The 18716-nt window shown below is 45.0% G+C and overlaps 1 protein-coding gene across 1 annotated transcript in view; it reads left to right on the plus strand.

Annotated features, from left to right (window-relative positions):
* The window catches only part of DDX20 (DEAD-box helicase 20), a 124766-nt gene that overhangs the window by 71036 nt on the left and 35014 nt on the right, over positions 1 to 18716 (plus strand). Inside the window, exon 8 of the mRNA XM_077481533.1 lies at positions 13777 to 13835. Coding sequence (XP_077337659.1) covers positions 13777 to 13835 — 59 coding nt within the window. The remainder of the gene's footprint in view (positions 1 to 13776; positions 13836 to 18716) is intronic.

Here is an 18716-nt window from a genome sequence, read left to right on the forward strand (position 1 = left end):
TGATTTTATTGGATTTCTTTTAAAATAGAAAAAAGAAAATATTGTTTTTTTTCCAAATTTCCGCTTTTTTGCGCTTATATCGCAAAAAATAAAAAACGGAGTCGTGAATAAATACCACCAAAATAAAGCTCTATTTGTGCGAACAAAATTATAAAAATTTCATTTGGGTACAGTGTAGCATGACCGCGCAATTGTCACTGAAAGCGCTAGAGCGATGAAAGCTGAAAATTGGGCTGGGAAGGAAGGGGGCGAAAGTGCCCTGTATTGTAGTGGTTAACATGAGGAGCGGCCTGTAGTCTTTTGCAGTGCATATGCTGTCAGTGTTTTCTAGAAAGTTCGGCAGCCATTTTCTTTTTTTTCTTTTTTCTTTTTTTACTAGGACGGCCGGCGACATTTTCTTGTAGCCTCAGCGTGTTTTTACCTCCTAGTGCTAGGTCTGTGTACCTCAGAACAGCGCAGTTTTTACTCTAGGCACTTTGTGACTGACACAGGGCAGAGCGGTCAGCGGCAGCGCAGCACTTAGTCAGGTTGGTGAGTCCTGCGGAGGGGCCCTTCAGTCTGCGAGCAGCTAGGAGGGTGGGGTTTGTGTACCTTGCCTTAAGTCCCTAAGTTGTGGCAGGCGAGTGAAGGTAAGCATGGCGTCAGAAGCTGGCTCTTCTTCCCCAGACATCCCTGTTATTGCAACTGGCTCACCTGCTAAAAATGTGGTGCCTATGGATGCTTTGTCGGCGGTCCTGGAGACCTTTGTTGCCAGGGTGGAAGCGATGCAAGGGACTCTGGCCCGCGGCAGCCCCTGTTCTGTCAGAGGATGTGGACCAGGACCGTTCAGACAGTGAGAATGACTTTGTGTCTGGGTTAGCGCAGGAAAAAGCGCTAGTTGGAGCACTTATCACTGAAATGCCCTGAAGATACAGGATGCATCAGGAACTCCTGCTGAGGTGGCGGTCCCTTTTGGGTCTCGCAAACGGGCCCGCACGCCTAAGGTGTTTCCGTATTTGACTTACTTGATAAGTTCACCTACAAGGAATGGGGAAGTCCGCAACAGGCCATTTGAGGAGAGCCTCCTTAAAAAAATGGGTGTCTCCCCTGGTCGTTGACCCCCTTCCCCCCCCCCCCCCCCCCCCCGATATCCAGGTTAAATAAAGTAACCACGATTCCGGTAGAAGGGACTCCTGCCTTCAAGGACCCAGCCGATAGGAGGGCCGAGGCAGGGGCCTGGTCCATGTTTACGGTGGTGGGGTCAGCATTACGACCTGTGCTGGCCATGACCTTGGTGTCGGACGCTTACTGAATGGGCAAAGTTGTTGTACCATGAATTGGAGAAGCAACAGTCTGCCCCGGTCTGCGTAGAACTGGCAGATCAGCTGGTGCATGGCCTTAAGTAGGTCTGTGATGCGGCCCTGGTTATGGTCCCCCTGCTCTCTAGAGCATCAGTATAAGCAGTGGTGCTATGGCACCTGATTTGGCTGAAATGCTTGTCTGCGGACCAGGCATCTAAAAAGCATTGGCGGATTTGCCCTTCCAAGGTGAGAGGCTTTTTGGAACTTCGCTGGATGACATTATTAAAAATGTTACCGGGGGGGAAGAGCACATTGCTCCCACAGTCCAGGAAGGGGGTAAGGAGCCACGCCATAGGCAAGGACCCTCTTTTTCTGCTCAAACGGCTTTTTCGCCCACCCAGGTAAGCGTTCCCAGTCTGACAAGGCACCTGCTGAAGGACAAGAGTCCCTGGTTTCGCAAGCCAAACAAGTCTGCGAACAAAAATGTTACTGCATGAAGATTTGCCCCCGCCCAGCTCTCGGTGTACCCATATGCCTCAGGCTCTCCCTTTTGGCCTGGCGTCAGCACCCTGAGTCTTATCTCCAATTCTGGCGCTGTTAAGGCAGTGTGGGATCGCAATCGTGGGTTACCTAGAGGACTTCCTCCTGAGAGCAGCTTCCGCCTCAGAATTAAGGGAGAATGTAGCAATCACCATGCAGACTCTCCGGGAGTTTGGTTAGGTGCCGAACCTAAAGAAGTCAGTGTTAGTGCCAACTCAGTGCCTGAAGTACCTGGGCTTACTGAGTTTTTCTCCCTTCAGACAAGCTGCAGACTCTTCAAGCTGCGGTGAAGTTGTTGGTGAACCGCAGGTGGTCATCGCTGCGCTTCTGCATGCAAGTTCTGGGCCTCATGGTAGCCACTTTCGAAGTGGTGCCTTACGCTCCATTTCACACTCGAGTGCAGAAGGAGATTTTGTCAAAATGGAACAAATCTCCATTATCCTTGGATTGTCAAATTCGGGTGAGCCAGTTAGTCAGGGATTCCCTTCTCTGGTGGATGAAGTCTCCCACCCTTCGGTCCGGGAGATTGTTCCTTCCTCTCCATTGGACAGTGATCACAACGGACGCTAGCTTTACTGGGCAGCGTTTTGGGCGTTCAGTCAGCCGAGGGCCTCTGGTTGTGGGAAGAATCCCAACTGCCGATCAATGTGCTCGAGCTTCGGGTGATCAGACGGTGCCTCTCCACATGGTCCAGGAGGCTACAGGGGCGTCCGGTCAGGATCCAGTCAGACAACGCCATGGTGGTGGCATATGTCAAACATCAAGGAGCTCGGTCACTCGCATCTTCCAGTGGGCAGAGCGGCACGTGCCAGCCCTGTCGACCATATACATTCTGGGTGTAGAAAACTGGCAGGCAGACTACCTAAGTCGTCAGATGCTGGACCCAGGGGAATGGTCCTTGCATCCAGATGTATTCCAGCTCCTTTGCCTAAGGTAGGGCACACCAGATGTGGACCTCCTGGCCTCTCTACTCAATCGGAAGGTGCAGAGGTTTGTGTTCAGGACAAGAGACCCCTGGGCAGATGCGTCAGATGCATTGGTGGCTCCATGGGGGCATTATCGACTGATTTATGCCCCCCACCTCAAACTTCTACCACGTTTACAGTGGTGGCCAAGCGGATTCCGATGATTCTGATTGCCCCAGATTGGCCTGGACGTCCTTGGTACGCCGACCTAGTATGACTGGTGGTGGATGTTCCTAGGCGGCTGCCAATGTGAGAGGACCTTCTATCGCAAGGTCCAATACTTGAGCCTGCTTTTACCGTTGCTAGTTTTAACGGCATGGCTGTTGAAAACCAGTTACTAAGGGACCGAGGTCTGCCACACTTGGTAATTTCCACTACGCTGAGGGCACGGAAGTCATCTTCTCTGAAGATTTACCATCGTAGATGGAAGGCTTACATCTCCATGTCTGAGGAGATGGGGTGGGGCGTTTTTTTTGCACCGATAGCACCAGATTCAGATCCCACCACTACCTCCATGGGATCTGAATCTGGTGCTATCGGCTCTCCAGAAACCGCAGTTTGAAAACATTCCCTTGTTAACACTTTTCCAAAGTATTCTTTTTAGTGGCTATTAAATCTGCCAGGAGGGTTTCTGAGTTTGCGGCCTTGTCATGCAAGTCTCCTACCTGGTCATCCACAAGGATAAGGCGGTGCTACGTCCGTGGCCCTCTTTCCTTCCAAAGAAAGTTTCGGCCTTACATCTAAATGAGGACATCGTGTTACTCTCCCTAGGTCCGAAGCCGACACACCCGAAAGAAGTTTCCTTACATTTCCTGGACGTAATTCGGTCTCTACGGCTCTGTCTGCTATGGCTTCCTTCCGGAAGTCAGACTGTCTCAGTGGCTGGTCCGAAAAAAGGTCTGGCTGTCTCGTCGTCCACCATTTCTCAGTGGATCAGACAGAACGTGGTTCAGGCCTATGCCTTAAAGGGGCGGGTGCCCCCTTTTTCCTGTCACTGCTCATTCCACCAGGGGAATTGGAATCTCCTCGGCTTTCCGGGTGTGTAAGGCGGCTACTTGGTTGTCCGTTCACACTTTCACTAAATTCTACAAAGTTGACTTAAGCGCATCCTTGGATGCTTGCTTTGGTGCAAAGTTTTACAGGCGGCTGTGTAAGGTTGCAGTTTACACTTTCAGTTAAAAGTTTGTTGTGAACACATCTTTGATGCATAAGTTGGCCACAGGTTTTGATGGCGGCCGTTTAAGATGGCGTCTCCTCTGTTGAGGTGTTCCCTTTGTTGTGGGTGAAGTTATGTTTTGCTCCCCTCGTTTGACACTGCTTTTGGACGTCCCTAAGGTCAAGAATTAATGGAGCTGTGTCCGTCAATGAACAAAAGAGAAAATGGGATTTTTGTCCTCCCCTGTAAAATCCTTTTCTCTTAAGTTCGTTGACGGACACAGCACCCACCTCTCCTATTTATGTTTGTATTGCTTTTTGACAAAATGAGCTGCACGAAGCAGGGGGAGGGGTTATAGCCGGACCCCCCTGGGCTGTGCTGTGCAGCCTTGCTGTTTTTACATGTGTTACATGTTCTGCCTAGTCCTCTCCTGAAGGTGGCGTGATAATCCTAAGATCCAGAATTAATGGAGCCGTGTCCATCAATGAACTTCAGAGGAAAGGATTTTACGGCGAGTACAAAAATCCAATTTTTTTGCTTGCACGTGATTGGATGATGGAAAGGAGTAGAGATACCCCTCATTTTAGATCTTCCCCCTCAGATCTACAGCAACTGCGCTTCCAAGTGCACTTGCAGTGGAAAAGTGCATTTGCCTTTAGTAAATGACCCTCTGACACTACTGCCACACTGGAAGCTTCCTAGCGAGAGAAGGCAGAGCAATGACTGTCGGTGAGCTGCTGTTCAGAACTAAATCGCAGTCTGTACAGGGTCTTCAGGTAACTTTGGACCTGGCTTTGTAGTGTGGCAGTGGTGTCTGTGTAGTAAGACTATGTCTATCTGAATAGTATAAAATGCAAAGTATAAAATCTTTTCACAGATGAGATGATTCACATATATGTATTTACAATGAGTAGTTCATTTTTTACCTTTGTTACCATGCACGTGAATTGACCTTTCTCTATCATTCATTGCAGAAAATAGGGATTTAGAAAAAGTTGGGTTATAAATATGTAGATAATGCTTTTGCTAGCCTTTCGTGGAAGCTTTTTTTCATTGCCCTCAAACAAAATCCCTACACCACTGCTTGAGTTGGTCTCTATATAGCGACTTTTGTTCAGCACTAGCTGTACCCCATCTGTTGGCTGCCCAAATTGCTTCCCCCCCCCCCCATCACATTGCATACTGAGCCAGACTGAGTGTGATGTCTTTTCTTTCCCTCAGTCATTGAAGGACTCTTATTAAGAAGGTGCTGACTTGGAAACAAGCCAGCCAGTTTGGACCCCAGCAAGGTCCCCCTGAACTCTGTAGTGTACTCGGCCTAGATCTTTATGGTTACAGACGAGTAGCTCGATGAGCATTGTTTACATGTTTGAGTATATATTATGACATATTAATGTTGTAGAATAATGCACAAGGGTGGTATCCCCAGTCCTAGAGGGCAGCAAAGCTTGAAGTTTTATATAGAAGCTTTCACATTTTAATGTGCAGGATGCATTTTTTAATGTTTAGGGAGGCAGACAGCTGCTAGACTCAAACTGTGTATAGTGACCTGGAATACCAAAGGCAGAAAAAAAACAGCAGCATTTGAGATGGCGATCTCCCTATGAGGTGTATATTCATTGATCGAGGAAGAGGCAGCACTATAGGAATCTAAAACCTAAGAAAAAAAAAAAAAAATTTTTTTAAAGGAAAAGCCAGAAATTTTTTTTATATGGAGTGTGGACTAAAGGGGAATACACAAAATCTCGTATATGTGAAGGATCAGTAATAGCACAAATATTTCCATTAAAAACTAAACAATAGAACATATAAAAAAAAAAAATGAAAGCAAGGATATTTTTCAGGTACTCTTCTACTGGTGTGTAATAACCAGTTCCTACTACTCCCTCACTAACACGGGTCTGACCACTCAGGCTACTATTTTTCAAGACCCTGGACCTTATGTCCACCCTATTGCCATTCCCCTGGACACCCACAAATTGTGGATTGCAACTCGGAGGATCAGCTTTCTGGACCCTTGTTCTCAGAACTCCTTGCAAGGTCCCGATAACTGTAAGCCATGGCCAGATGGTACCTCTCAGGTGTCTAGTGTTGGTAGCAGTGTTTTCCTTTGGGTTATACTGTTCGTTTCAGGTCCTCCCTAAGGAAGTCCACATCCTGTGGATCAATGCACCTTTCCCCTCCTGTCCTTTCTATTTAGAGTCCATTAGGGAATTGTGGGAACTGCTCTTGTTCTGGTCTCTTCTTCTCTTGGAGACTGTCTACTTCAAGTTCCCCCCTTGGTATCTGAGAGCCTGTATTTGAGTTGAGATATCTGGACTGTCTCTATAGGCCAAGAACTCTCGTCAGTGACTGAGTCGGGCATCGTCTAAGTATTGTAACACCCTCACCTCCAGGAGGGAGAGGTTTGTGCACCTAAGTGCTCCCCTTTGCCAGTATGGCTGGAGGACCCAGATGGAGGAACCCGTTTTTCTACTATACTATCAGCAGATTGCACACATCTCCTGCTGCATATACACCCTATTGTGGATAGAGTACATGTAGAGTAACTTAAATGATATAACACCTTGTGCGCACATGTGGAAGACAAGGGTCAATTAGCATGTGCCTCCTTATGAAACAACATTAGGGGATATGCCAGGCTTTTGCTGCCCTCTAACAACTAGGGTAGTCGGGCTAACAACTGCAAAAGAACAGACAGAGTGCACCAGCCCTTTGCATTATCTCAATAGTACTTTAATTGTAAAACAAAGGTTAAAAGCATACTCGCAAACATTGAAGATATACAAGATGTCAAGTCGCCGTCTTGTGGCACAGTGGATAGTGGGACACAGAGTAGTCCATTGTCAAGACGCTGTCCGTGATCCAGGTCTGGCTTATTTGTTTTTCAAGGGTAAACACTCTCTGCCATCACCTGTATGGCTGGAAGACCTTATTGACAGAGGACCCCGTTTTCTACTGTATTAGCAGGTGGCACACATCTCCAGTTGCATATACGCTCTATTGTGGATAGAGTACATGTAGAGGCCTTTGCAGAACCTGATCTCCTGGATCTAATCCTCCTGTGGCTGATCTACAGCCTCTGAGGTTTCTCCTAAATCTTTCTCTGGTTCTAACCCTTATAGTTGAGCATTAACTGTTCACCTTTCGTTTTTCTTTCCCTAGCAGCACATATGTGGATGTTTCACTGGACTGGGAAAGTTCTGTTTTGGGTTAGGCAGGTCATGCAGAGCTTTCCCTTACACCCCAAAGATACTTTTGGGTGTTTTGGTGGATGGGTTTTGCTCATCCTCCTTTTCTTGTGTTTATGTTCACCAGTCTGGGAAAATAGTATACCTTTGCAACTGCCTATACTTTTTAAGCACACCTCCTGAGCACCCTACCTCCCTTCGCCAAACTGGCTTCAGGTTTGTTACCCCTGGGTTATTGCGATACTCAGGTCCTTTTGACTATCACTTTGTGGATTTTTTTGTTTATCTGATGCTGGATGGTTTCTCTGACCAAGCAACCTCATTCCTATCTGGGGGTCTTCCGCCGACCTTACATTTGTAGACTGAATGATCTCCTCTTGTGAGACTGTTTTGTCCATTGTTTCCACTAGGGAACTGTTTTTTTTTTTTTTTTTGACTGTGTTGTATTGTTGGGCACCTCTCATCCGGGGGGATATAGAAAGAAAAAAAAATACCTGCATATGGTGTAGGTCAAAATGGTGGGTTTTATTGAAAAAAACATTTATACATAAGAATAAAAATGTGATCACAGAATAAAAGCAATGTGGGGAGTGGAAAGCCAAGAGGACGTGTTTCATACCAAAGAACTTCAACTGGGGCGATTGAAGTCCATTGGGACGAAACGCGTTTTGATCACGTTTTTATTCTTTTGTATGAATGTTGCCTTTTTTTTTTTTTCAATAAAACCTACCATTTTGACCTACACCATATGGAGCCATTTTTTTCTTTCTAGATCCCCTCTTTCCAGTCTGGCTGCTTAACATCTGAGTTCCAGCCTTATGGTTCCCTGCATGATTTCTTGGATGCCTTGGATCGTCTTCGGAAGTCTGCTGATCCGGCTATCCCTGCTTAAATGACTTGTCACTGACACTTGAGTGCATACTCCTATCTTGGGTGGAGGACACATTATCCCTAATGCTTTACATGCCTGCTAAGGCCATTGTACCCCACTTCTGAGCAACAACTTTTTTGTGGCGGTCTCTATATATGTTTACCATTGAATTGTTTCACCTTTGGGACTTTCACTTGTTTCTATATATGTGTGTATATATGTATGTGTATATATATATATATATATATATGATTTTTTTTTTATCACAAAGTTTTTCTGGTACATTGTTATTCATTGCTTGATATTTTTAGCGCTACATTTTTCACCAATCTTTTACATAGAATTTTTGTCACATTCTTATGTAGCAGCTGTTCATTCCTCCTGAAACATTGGATTAGAGCAGTAATATCCCTCATCCACATTCTATTTCATAGGGACAGATTTAAAAATAGCAGATAAGCATTACTGGGGTATCTTTCTATCTTCTGCTCACCTACAGAAGCAATATGCTTCCTATCCTATAAGTCTACACTTACTTATTTGCTTCTTCTTTCTCTTCATGATATATTCTATCACAAACAAAGATGGATCCTCTCTTTAACAGAAAATAGTTTTTATTAACAAATTAGCATTTCAATAAGTTCAACATTTGACATTAAAGTATTTGTATTACATTGTCAGTCTGAGAGATCCATTTTCAGATTTAATATCTTACAAGTCCATTATATCTTCTTCCCAACATTTCTCAGCCAGTAGAGTCCAAGCATATTTCCTTATTATGCCCTCCCTTAATTTCATTAGGGCATTTCCTAGCTTTCCCCGTGAGAAACTGTCAGGTATATAACAAGTGTATTAGATAAACTAAGTTAAATTCACTCTTCATTTGGTCTGATTATGTCGTAACCCCCAGGCCGAACAGGGGGGAAGCTGTCATTTGTCCATTGAGGTTTGACGTCATGTGCCACCGTCAGACATAGATATAATGTGGAGAGGGGTTTCCCCATCATAGGCAAAGTCAGCAGGCGTTCAGTTGAGTGTGGTTCCATAGTTATCATGTCTGCGAATTGGGCCCTCATTGCATGCTGCAGTTGCCAGTATTTAAATTCAAAGGATTTGGGCAGGGAGTACTTTCTTTTCATGTCGCTGAAGGGCATGATCTTGCCATTTTCTACAACATGTTTAAGGGTGGTGATTCCCCATTTGGCCCACTGTGAGGGGTTTGGTGTATCGCAGAGGTGGGGTAAGGTAGGGTTACCCCACAGCGGGGTGTGTGGGGATACACGATTTGGGGTAGCATAAATGGCCGTGGCCTCCCGCCATTTCCGAATGGTCGTCTTTTTGAGGACCATCAAGGAATGGGGGCTTTATGTCCCCTATACACCAGGTTAGTCAAGGCCGCGTATGAACCCAGGATGGCTGCCTCTACTCTCACCACCGGATTCTGTCTGGGCGAACCAGCAGCATACCGTGAGCAGGACCGCTGCCCAGTAGTACAACAGGAAGTGTGGCAGAGCCAGTCCACCCCCCCCGGTAAGGGAAGATACAGTATCTGTTTGGCAACCCCAGTGGCCTCTCGGCCCATATGAATGAAGTCAGCAGTCCCTCCAGGCACCTAAAGAAAGCTTTGGGTATGTGGGAGGGGGTGTTTTGAAAGAAGTAGAGAAACTTGGGAAGAAACACCATTTTAAGCAGGTTAACTCTGGCCACCGGTGTGAGCGGAAGGGAGCACCAGGCCGTGCGTTTGACTGTGAGGTGGGAGAGAAGGGGTTGCACATTCTTCTCTATAAACTCCTGTGTGATGTTGCTAATCCTGATGCCCAGAAAGGTGAACTCCCCCACCCACTGCAGTATCTGCCCTTGGAAGTGAGGGGTGCAGCGGAAACCAGACCGACTATCCCCAGTTTATGCAGATGCCAAAAAAAATCTACCAAAGTCTTCATATAGGTCTAGTGCCTTTCGTAGTGATTATGAGGCATCCAGAAGATAAAGTAAAGTGTCGTCCACGTACAGGGACACCTTTTTATTCTATTTCACTGACGGCTATGACCCTCGCCCCGCTTCAGCACTCAGAGCAATGGCAAGTGGCTCAGTCGCCAGGGCAAATAGTCCCGGCGATAGAGGGCAGCCCTGACGAGTGCCCCTGCCCAGGAGGAAGGTCTGAGTGTGCCATTCATGCGTGCCCTCGCTTTTGGGGTGGCATAGAGCATCTTTACTAATGTCATGAACTTCGGCCCGAATCTGAACTTCAAGAGGACTCTCCACAGAAACTCCCACTCCACCGAGTCAGTGGCTTTTTTGGTGTCAAGTGAAGCCACCACTCCCGCCAACTCCGGCTGTGCCCTGTCCATGTGTGTGAAAAGCCTTCTAATATTTGTCTGTTCCCCTCCCCGGCATAAACCCTGTTTGTTCCGGATTTATTAGAGCAGTTATAACAGTGTTAAGTCTCATGGCTAACGCTTTGGCTAGGAATTTGGCATCTACATTATTCAGAGAAATAGGACGGTATGAGGAGCACAAGGACGGATCTTTGCCTGGCTTAAGGATCACCACTGCCTCACTCGGGGAGCTTGGGAGTGCCTTCAGTCTCTGCACTGCAATTAACATAGAATGCAGTTTGCCCATCAACTCTTCTGCATATTGCTTGTAAAATTCAACTGGTATGCCGTTGGGGCCTGGGGACTTACCCGATTGTAGAGTTTTAAGAGCTGTCAAGATTTCATCTGTGGTTATAGGGGCATCAAGTTTCTCACAATATTTTGCTGTCGGGACCAGGATATCAGTGGGTTTCAAATAATTAAGGGTTAAGTTAAATAGGGTTAAGTCATCGCTAGTATATGTAGCCCTAGAGCTGTATATGCTTCTGTAGAAAGAGGCAAAACAGTCATTTATCTCGTCAGGGGCATATAGTAGGTCCCTGTATGCAGGGCACACACATCCCTCCAGATTGTTCCCGCGACAGCCAGGCCAGCAGCTTCCCCGATCTCTCCCCCTGTTCAAATATGCATGGGGTTGGCCTAGTAAGCGTTTGACTGGGGAGGTTGTGCGTATTCGCACCTCTCTCACTCAAAGACAGAAGTGCATCATAGTCTCGGGGGTCCTGGGATCTGACAAATCGTGCCTCCTGCAAGACGGACCTCCTCTCCTCCCTGATTTGTCAGCTCTTCTCTCCCTACAGACCTTGGCTATAATAGTCTGTTATCTCCCCCCTAGTATAGGCTTTGAAAGCGTCCCAGAAAGCATCGGACACCCAGAATCTAGACAGTCTCCACAGGAAATTTTCTGGAGCCGAGGAGAGTTTGTGTCAGGAGAAGCGGCGCATGGTCAAATATACCCCTGGGTAATATCTTGATGTCCGCTACCTTAAGTATAGCCAGGCCACTCAGATAAGCCAGGTTTATCCTCGAAGGATCTGTAAGATGCAGAAAGACAGGTGTATGCCCTGGAGTGAGGATTTCTCCAGTGCCACACATCCGCCAGTCCATACAGCTCCGCCCATTCCACTGGCCCCCGAGCGGGAAAGCCCACCTGTGGACATCCTATCTATGTCCTGGTCGGGAACCATATTGACGTCTCCCAGTATGGCCATATTATTGTTGGCAAATACTGCTATCTTTGAGGTAATCTGGTGTAAAAGAGAAATTGATGCCGGAGTGGGCAGATAAACTCCTGCAATAACCCACTTCATCATTCAAATCTGTGCGTGAATTATTACGTAACGGCCCTCTGAGTCCAGTACCAGGTCTAGCAGTCTAAAGGGGAGGGACTTATGCACCAGCACACTAACACCCTTTGCAAAGTTCGAGTGTGTAAAGTGCTAATGGTATCCAATCCAAGGCTTTTTAAGGGCCAATGTTTTACCACCCACTAGGTTTCCTGGAGTATGCAGATGTTTGGACTGTGTGCCTTGATGTATTGGAACACCAGTGATCTCTTGACCGGGGAGTTCAGACCCCTGGTGTTCCACGACAGTATGTTAAGGGAAGACGTGTGCGTCCCGGTAAGGTAATGATAGGATTAGAGGGGCGTCCCCCCCCCCCCCCCCGACTCAGAGGCGGGAGCAAGAACAGATATACAGTACTGACAGTTACAATGCGGTTTCAAAACATGTTATCAACATTATTTTGTTGATCAACCCCACCCCACCTAGTCCCTTAGAACTGAGGCAGAGGTTTCCATCCCAACAAAAAGCAGCTTGCCTGCTGCAAAGGGGAGTCCTGTGCAAGAGGCGCTCTCGACCCCTCAAAAGTTTTATGGGGTCGCGGAATGAGCCGAGCTTCGGTGGGAAAGGAGAAAAAAAGTTTTACCATCGGGAAGAATATGAACCGATAAGTTCCCTGAAGTTCCTGAGTGAGAGTGAGAGGGAGCCATGTCTGCTGTGTCGGCCCTGGTGGTCTTCTGTTTCAGCTATCCAGGGGCATCTTATTAACCTCCTCTTGGGGGGGGGTGTTTCTGGGTTCCCTGAGTTGGTAATCTTAACTTGAATGGGCACAACAGGTGCAGTTTAAGCCACCAAACAGCAAGGATTGGACAAGTTAGTGTTATGTTCATAGTAGCAAGTTCGATCTCAGGGCCCAGTGTTTTGTAATCATTGGTAGCGGGTACTCGCATGTGAAGCCCTCAGTTGTTGCTCATGGGGCAGCGAATCCAGCCAGGCGGAGGCCTCCCTGGGGGAGGTGAAGAAGCGAATCCTTTCTCCATCCTGGACTCTCAGGTGAGCTGGAAATAGACACTATATCGAATGTTGTGTGCCTTCATTCCAGCCTTCACATAAACGATTTCCTGAGTTTCGCCGTTTCTATTGAATAATTGGGAAAAATCGTTACTTTTGTTGGTCTGGTGCCTCAATTCCCACACGGTTCTGGAGGCCCGGAGGATCTCATCCCTTTCCCGGAAGTTAAGGAGTCTTAGGATGAATGTTTGAGGGGGGGCACCCGGGAATCCGAGTTTGAGCGGGATCCTGCGTTCCCTTTCCACCGCGTAGTGAGACAGACGGGCATCGGGCCGACGGTTGCGTAGCATGTCTTCCACATAGCATGTGGGATTGTTGCTCTCCGCCAAGCCGACTATACGCAGGTTGTTGCATCTGTTTCTGTTCTCGGCATCTTCTGCTCTATACTGCAAATCTTTAACCTTGAGTTGAAGTGAATGAAGAGCCGCACTGTGTTCAGCAACTGTGTCCTCTGTATGACTGACCCTCTGCTTTGTTTGTGTCACCCTAGAGTTGGGCTTATCCATGTCCTGCCTCAAGAGGCCAACATCCATTTGTACAGTTTCTATTTTAGCAGTGAGTGTAGATTGACATGTGGCTATGGCTGCCATGACCTCTGCTAGCCAGGGGGTTCTTACTTCCTCAGCTTCCATTGGGCATGTCTGTGATGCCCTATGTTCCCTACAAGTGGGCCAGGGGGCTGGTGGAGGGTCTGATGGTGGAAGGGGGTCTCTGCATGGGAGGGGGGGAGAAGAAAGCGTCCGCTCACAGTACCATCTTGGACATGCCCCGTTTCTTGTCTTTCTAGTATTTACTTGCCAGCTTAAGAGAATTTTGTAAATTATAGTAGGCAATTTGTTTAGTAGTAATGTTATGAATTTTACACTACAGTGATCTGGACGTAGCATAAACCTCACTAGAGGAACTTCTCTGCCTGGAGTTTGATGTGAAGCATAAAAAGAGATTTGATGGTTTATTACACAGAAAAGCATTGGTGGATATTGTCTACTAAGTAATTTTTACTGATATAGGTCTGAAATTGAAAATCACTGTTATATTTTACAGAGCTCAACATTTGGCAGATATTCTTACAGCCAAAGGTTTTCCAGCTGTGTGTATATCAGGTAACACTGGATTATTTATTCTGCCTTTATCTGAGTTAATAGTTTTTTCTGTTTCAGCTGCTGTCCAATATGTGTAAGAGCACTTTTTAACTCATGGGATGCATTCTACCAGTATGTTTATAGTTTTGCTATCAAATTATTTAAAATGTGAGCATAGCCATACAATCAAAACTGTATAATTTCAGTTAATCAATCTCTGAATATTTTTTTTGCTACATTTTGGATTACATTGAACTGCTCTTTTTTTGGACTACTGAAAACTTGCACTATTCCTAATGAGGTCTAGGATCAGCACCTTTTAATAGATGGTGAAAACCAGAGTTGGGCTTACCGGTAACTAATTTTCTGGGAGTCTTCCAGGACAGTCTGTGAGGCAGAGTCCCCTCTTCCAGACAGGAAACATGTTGGCCCAAATTCTTTAAAAGGTAGTCATAAGTGTTAAAATGGATAAACAAAAAATTGTGTATAGGAAAATGAGTGAGCAGCCAACAACTCCCATTAGACACAAAGTGAATCACCAAATATAAAAATTAATAGTGTAGCACCCAAAAACTATGAAATAAATAAAAAGTCAAATAAAACCACTGTGACAATTGATATGAAGATAATGACATAGCGTATCAGTCCATCTTGATTGAATAGAAAATTACGGTGTGAATAAGCATCAACCCAAGTTTATAATCTAAAATTATAAATCTTGAAAAAGTGCTTGATCATAAAGTGCAGTCAAGGGAAAGTAAGGTTGGCACACTTTCCAGATGGGGTTGACGCATGTACCATACAGCACATGGGTCAATGTAGTAATCTGTGAATGGAACGGTAGATGCACCTCAAGAATGGATGATTGCACTTCAGGCAGACGAACTCCAAAGCATGCAGCAATTGTTGAATCATTCCATTGTCCTTGAACATGAAAAACAAATGGATCCATATAGAGTAATACCGTAAGGTCTTTTATTTAAAAACAAGTGGGGTTTGATCTCTACACTATTTTTATATATGATGATCCTCTTTCGGTATTATCAAGAACTGCAGGAAGGCACTAGACACAACACAAAGGCATAACAACACAATCAAATAATCAGAGAAATAATAAAGCTCTACAAAAGGGGAAATGGCACGGTTGAAAAATGTGTAAATTCATAAATATAGTCTACTACTGTGAATATTGCTAACACTCCATGTAAAGTGAATAATGCTTCAATAAAAAGTAAATATATTTATAAAACACAAATATAAACCAAAGTATAAAAAAATGTATATAAAAGTGTAAAAAAAAAAAAAATATATATATATATATGACAGTAATACTTTTGACACATCAAAATAAAAGTGACAAGTGCTTAGTAGTGCTGTGTGACTCAATCCCTGAAAGAGTATATATGTATGTATGTATGTATGTATGTATGTATGTATGTGTGTGTGTGTTTGTGTATATTAACACAAATGTGTTGAGAAGAAAAAATAAATCCAAAAAATGTTTTCCATGTGCTGCTCCAGCACACAAGCCCTAAATAAAGTGACAAGTGCTAATTACAAAGTGATAGGTCCCCAAAAATATATAATCTGTATATGATACACTATTAGATGGCAGTCTGTGAACAGTGATCCGTGCACAAGTAATAAAGGTGACTCTCCAGTGCTCCCCTCTAACATCCGCATTCACCCTCTTGTGCCTGCACTCACCAGAGCGCCTCACCCCTGCAGAGGTAGCAGGCGTAATAGCTGTATCTCAATTTACGAGGTATCCCTCTGGTTTGCACAGCTGCAATCCACCTCACCAAAGCAGTTTAGGAATCCCCAGCGACGGGTATTCACATCTTTCTCTTTGAAGACTTTACTGTTTTTCACCTTTCTTCTCACACTGATTTCTCAGTGGGGAGGTCTGACTTTGTAATTAGCACTTGTCACTTTATTTAGGGTTTGTGTGCAGGAACAGCACATGGAAAACATTTTTTGGATTTGTTGTTTTTTCTCAATACGTTTATTTGTGTTTATTAATACACATACATTTTCAGGGATTGAGTCATGCAGCACTAAGCACTTGTCATTTTTTTTATTTTGATGTGCTGAAGTATTACTGAATATATATATATATATATATATATATATATATATATATATATATATATATATATATATATATATATATCATTTATTTACACTTTTATATATATTTTTTCTACTTTCGTTTTATATTCAGGTTTTATACATGTTTCTGCTTTTGATTGAAGCACTATTCACTTTACATGGTGTGTTGGCAATATTCACAGTAGTAGACTATATTTAAGAATTTACACACAGGTTTTTTCTAACAAAATAATTTTTTGAAACGCACCATTTTCCCTTTTTGTAGAGCTTTAATATTTCAGGACTCCACCTAGGTGGCGTTCCCTATTAGCACTTCTTTCTTCCTAAGCCCGGATATCTGGTGTTTTTTAATTGGAGAAATAAACCAGGGTGGGAAATCTGGATATCCTGGAAGACTCCCATAAAATAAGTTATTGGTAAGCCTAACTCTGGTTTTCTCCACTTGTCTTTCAGGACAGCCTGTGAGACAATCAAGAAACTTACCTCCCCTAGGGCAGGACCACTGCCTGGAGGATCTTTTGACCAAATGCCCGCTCCTTACTTGAAAGCAGGTCCACCAGATAATGCTTCACAAATGTGGAATGGCTGGGCCACGTGGCCGCCCTACAGATATCCTTTGGCACTGGCTCTCTCCATCTACAAAGCTGACAGGCTCTAGACAAGTGTTCATTGATTAGATTGGTGGAATCTTCACTAAACTTATATTACTCTATAATTGCCAATCCGATCCTCCTAGCAATTGAAGATTTGAATGCGTTGTAATCCTTATGCCGTGTACACACGACCGGACTTTGCGGCAGAAAAGGTCCAACTATCTTCCCGATGGAGTTCCGACCGAACGGACTTGCCCACACACACGAACGGACCAAAGTTTGTTCGTTTGGAACGTGAAGATGTATGACAGACTAGAAAAGGAAGTTCAGTAGCCAATAGCTGCCCTTGGGTCGTATTTGGTCATACAGACAAACGGTTTTCCCGATAGAACATGTTTCAAACCTATCTGACGGAATCCATTTCTATTTCTAGGTCCACTGGAATTTTTTAAGAAAGTCTGATGAAGCCCACACACGATTGGAATGATTCCATCTTAAGCCCCATACACACTATCAGATTATCTGCTGAGTTTTTCCTTCAGATTTACCAAAACCATATAATATGAGGTCAAACCATAGGAGTTTCAATTTGAATGCAATCAGGCAGGCCCTTGTACTACATGGTTTTGGTAAACCGGAAGGAAAAACTCAGCAGGAAAACTCCTAGTGTGTATGGGGCTTTACCTTTTCTGCTAGAAAGTCCGGTCGTGTGTAACTTAATCTTAAGGTAAGCCAAAAGGCTCCTTCTAACAATCTAAACGTTTTCTCCCTCTCACTAGACGTGTACCGACAAAAAGTCGGTAGGACGATATCTTGCACCCTATGTAAAAAGGAGAAAACTTTGGAAAGAAAACCTGGGTCTGTTTTAAAAACAACCCTGTCTTTAAAAATCAACAGAAAAAGGTTTTGAATGGAAAGCACTTGCATTTCATTCACCCTCCAAGTGGAGGTGATTGCCACCAAAAATGTCTTTAAGGTTGGCAACTTGATGGAAGACTTCTCCAGGGATTCAAAGGGATGAGAATTATTGCCCCAAGGAAAGGTCCCAGGATGGACAGGACTGTACCCTTGCTGGCTTAGATTTGCAGAGGGCCCTGAAAAAATTCACTACAAATGGTTCCTGCTGGAGAGAGACCTGAAAGAAAACACTGAGCAGCGGCTTGCACCTTTGGACGGTACTCATCAAAAGACCCCGATAAGCCCCAGCTTGGAAGAAATCCAAGACTGCCGGGATATCAGAAGTTCCCTGATCCTTCCTTTTGAGGTTTGTCTTTTCTGACAAACTTCTGAACTGCTGGCAGCAGCTTTACGGCAAAGGGTTCCACTTCTGGCATGCCCAATCCCTGCTCGATGCTCTCATACTCCTTGGTTGAATGACCACTCGTCCTACTTTACCTGATGCCAGCTGAGGAAGTCCGCTAGAGGATTTTATGACCCCCCCCCCCCCCCTTTTAAGTGGATGGCTGAATTTGAGGCTGGGTTCTCCTCGGCTCACCCAAAAATATTGCCTGGAATCAACTGGAGGGATAGACTCCTTGTTCCCCCTTGCTTGTTGATCCTCTTGGAGCAATTGGAAGGCCCCCAATGCTTTCTGAAACACCAGCAGATCCCTCTGATTCAAAGCCTTTTGGATTTTCATTGAAGACCAAGACCCCTGGGCTAAATTGCCACCTAGGTGCGCTCCCCATTCGAATGAACTGTCATTGATCGTGACAATCAGCGGGTTTGGCGTGGCTCACTTCAGACCCCCACATAGACTGTGGTGCCACCACCTTAACGATCTTTTGATCCTCATAAATAGATGGATTGTGAAGTCCAGCATATCCCTGCTCTCGTTAAATCTCCGTAGAAGACCATGCGGCAGTGGGCGCAGGTGGAACCTTGCCCATGGTCTCTGATAGAGACGTTAATGTTGGTCTGTAGACCTGCCACTGACTGGTCAATTTCCCACATTTTCTCCCCCTGCAGAAAGCGATTTTCCTCTTGACCGATTAAATTTCATAGCCTAGATAGATTACTTTCTGCTTGGGGACAAGTTAAGACTTGTCTCTGTTGATAAGCCACACGCAATTCTGTACAATCTATAGATCTGCTGCCAGTTCTGGCAATGAAAAGGAAATCATCCAGGTAGGGGACAACAGTGATGGCCTTTATTCTTTAAGAAGCCAAAGATTCTAGGGCTTCCTGCAGCCCAGGC

Source organism: Lithobates pipiens, unplaced genomic scaffold (assembly GCF_037356315.1).
Source record: "Lithobates pipiens isolate NorthernLeopardFrog02 unplaced genomic scaffold, aLitPip1_a1.2 Scaffold_16, whole genome shotgun sequence".
Lineage (NCBI taxonomy): Eukaryota > Metazoa > Chordata > Amphibia > Anura > Ranidae > Lithobates > Lithobates pipiens.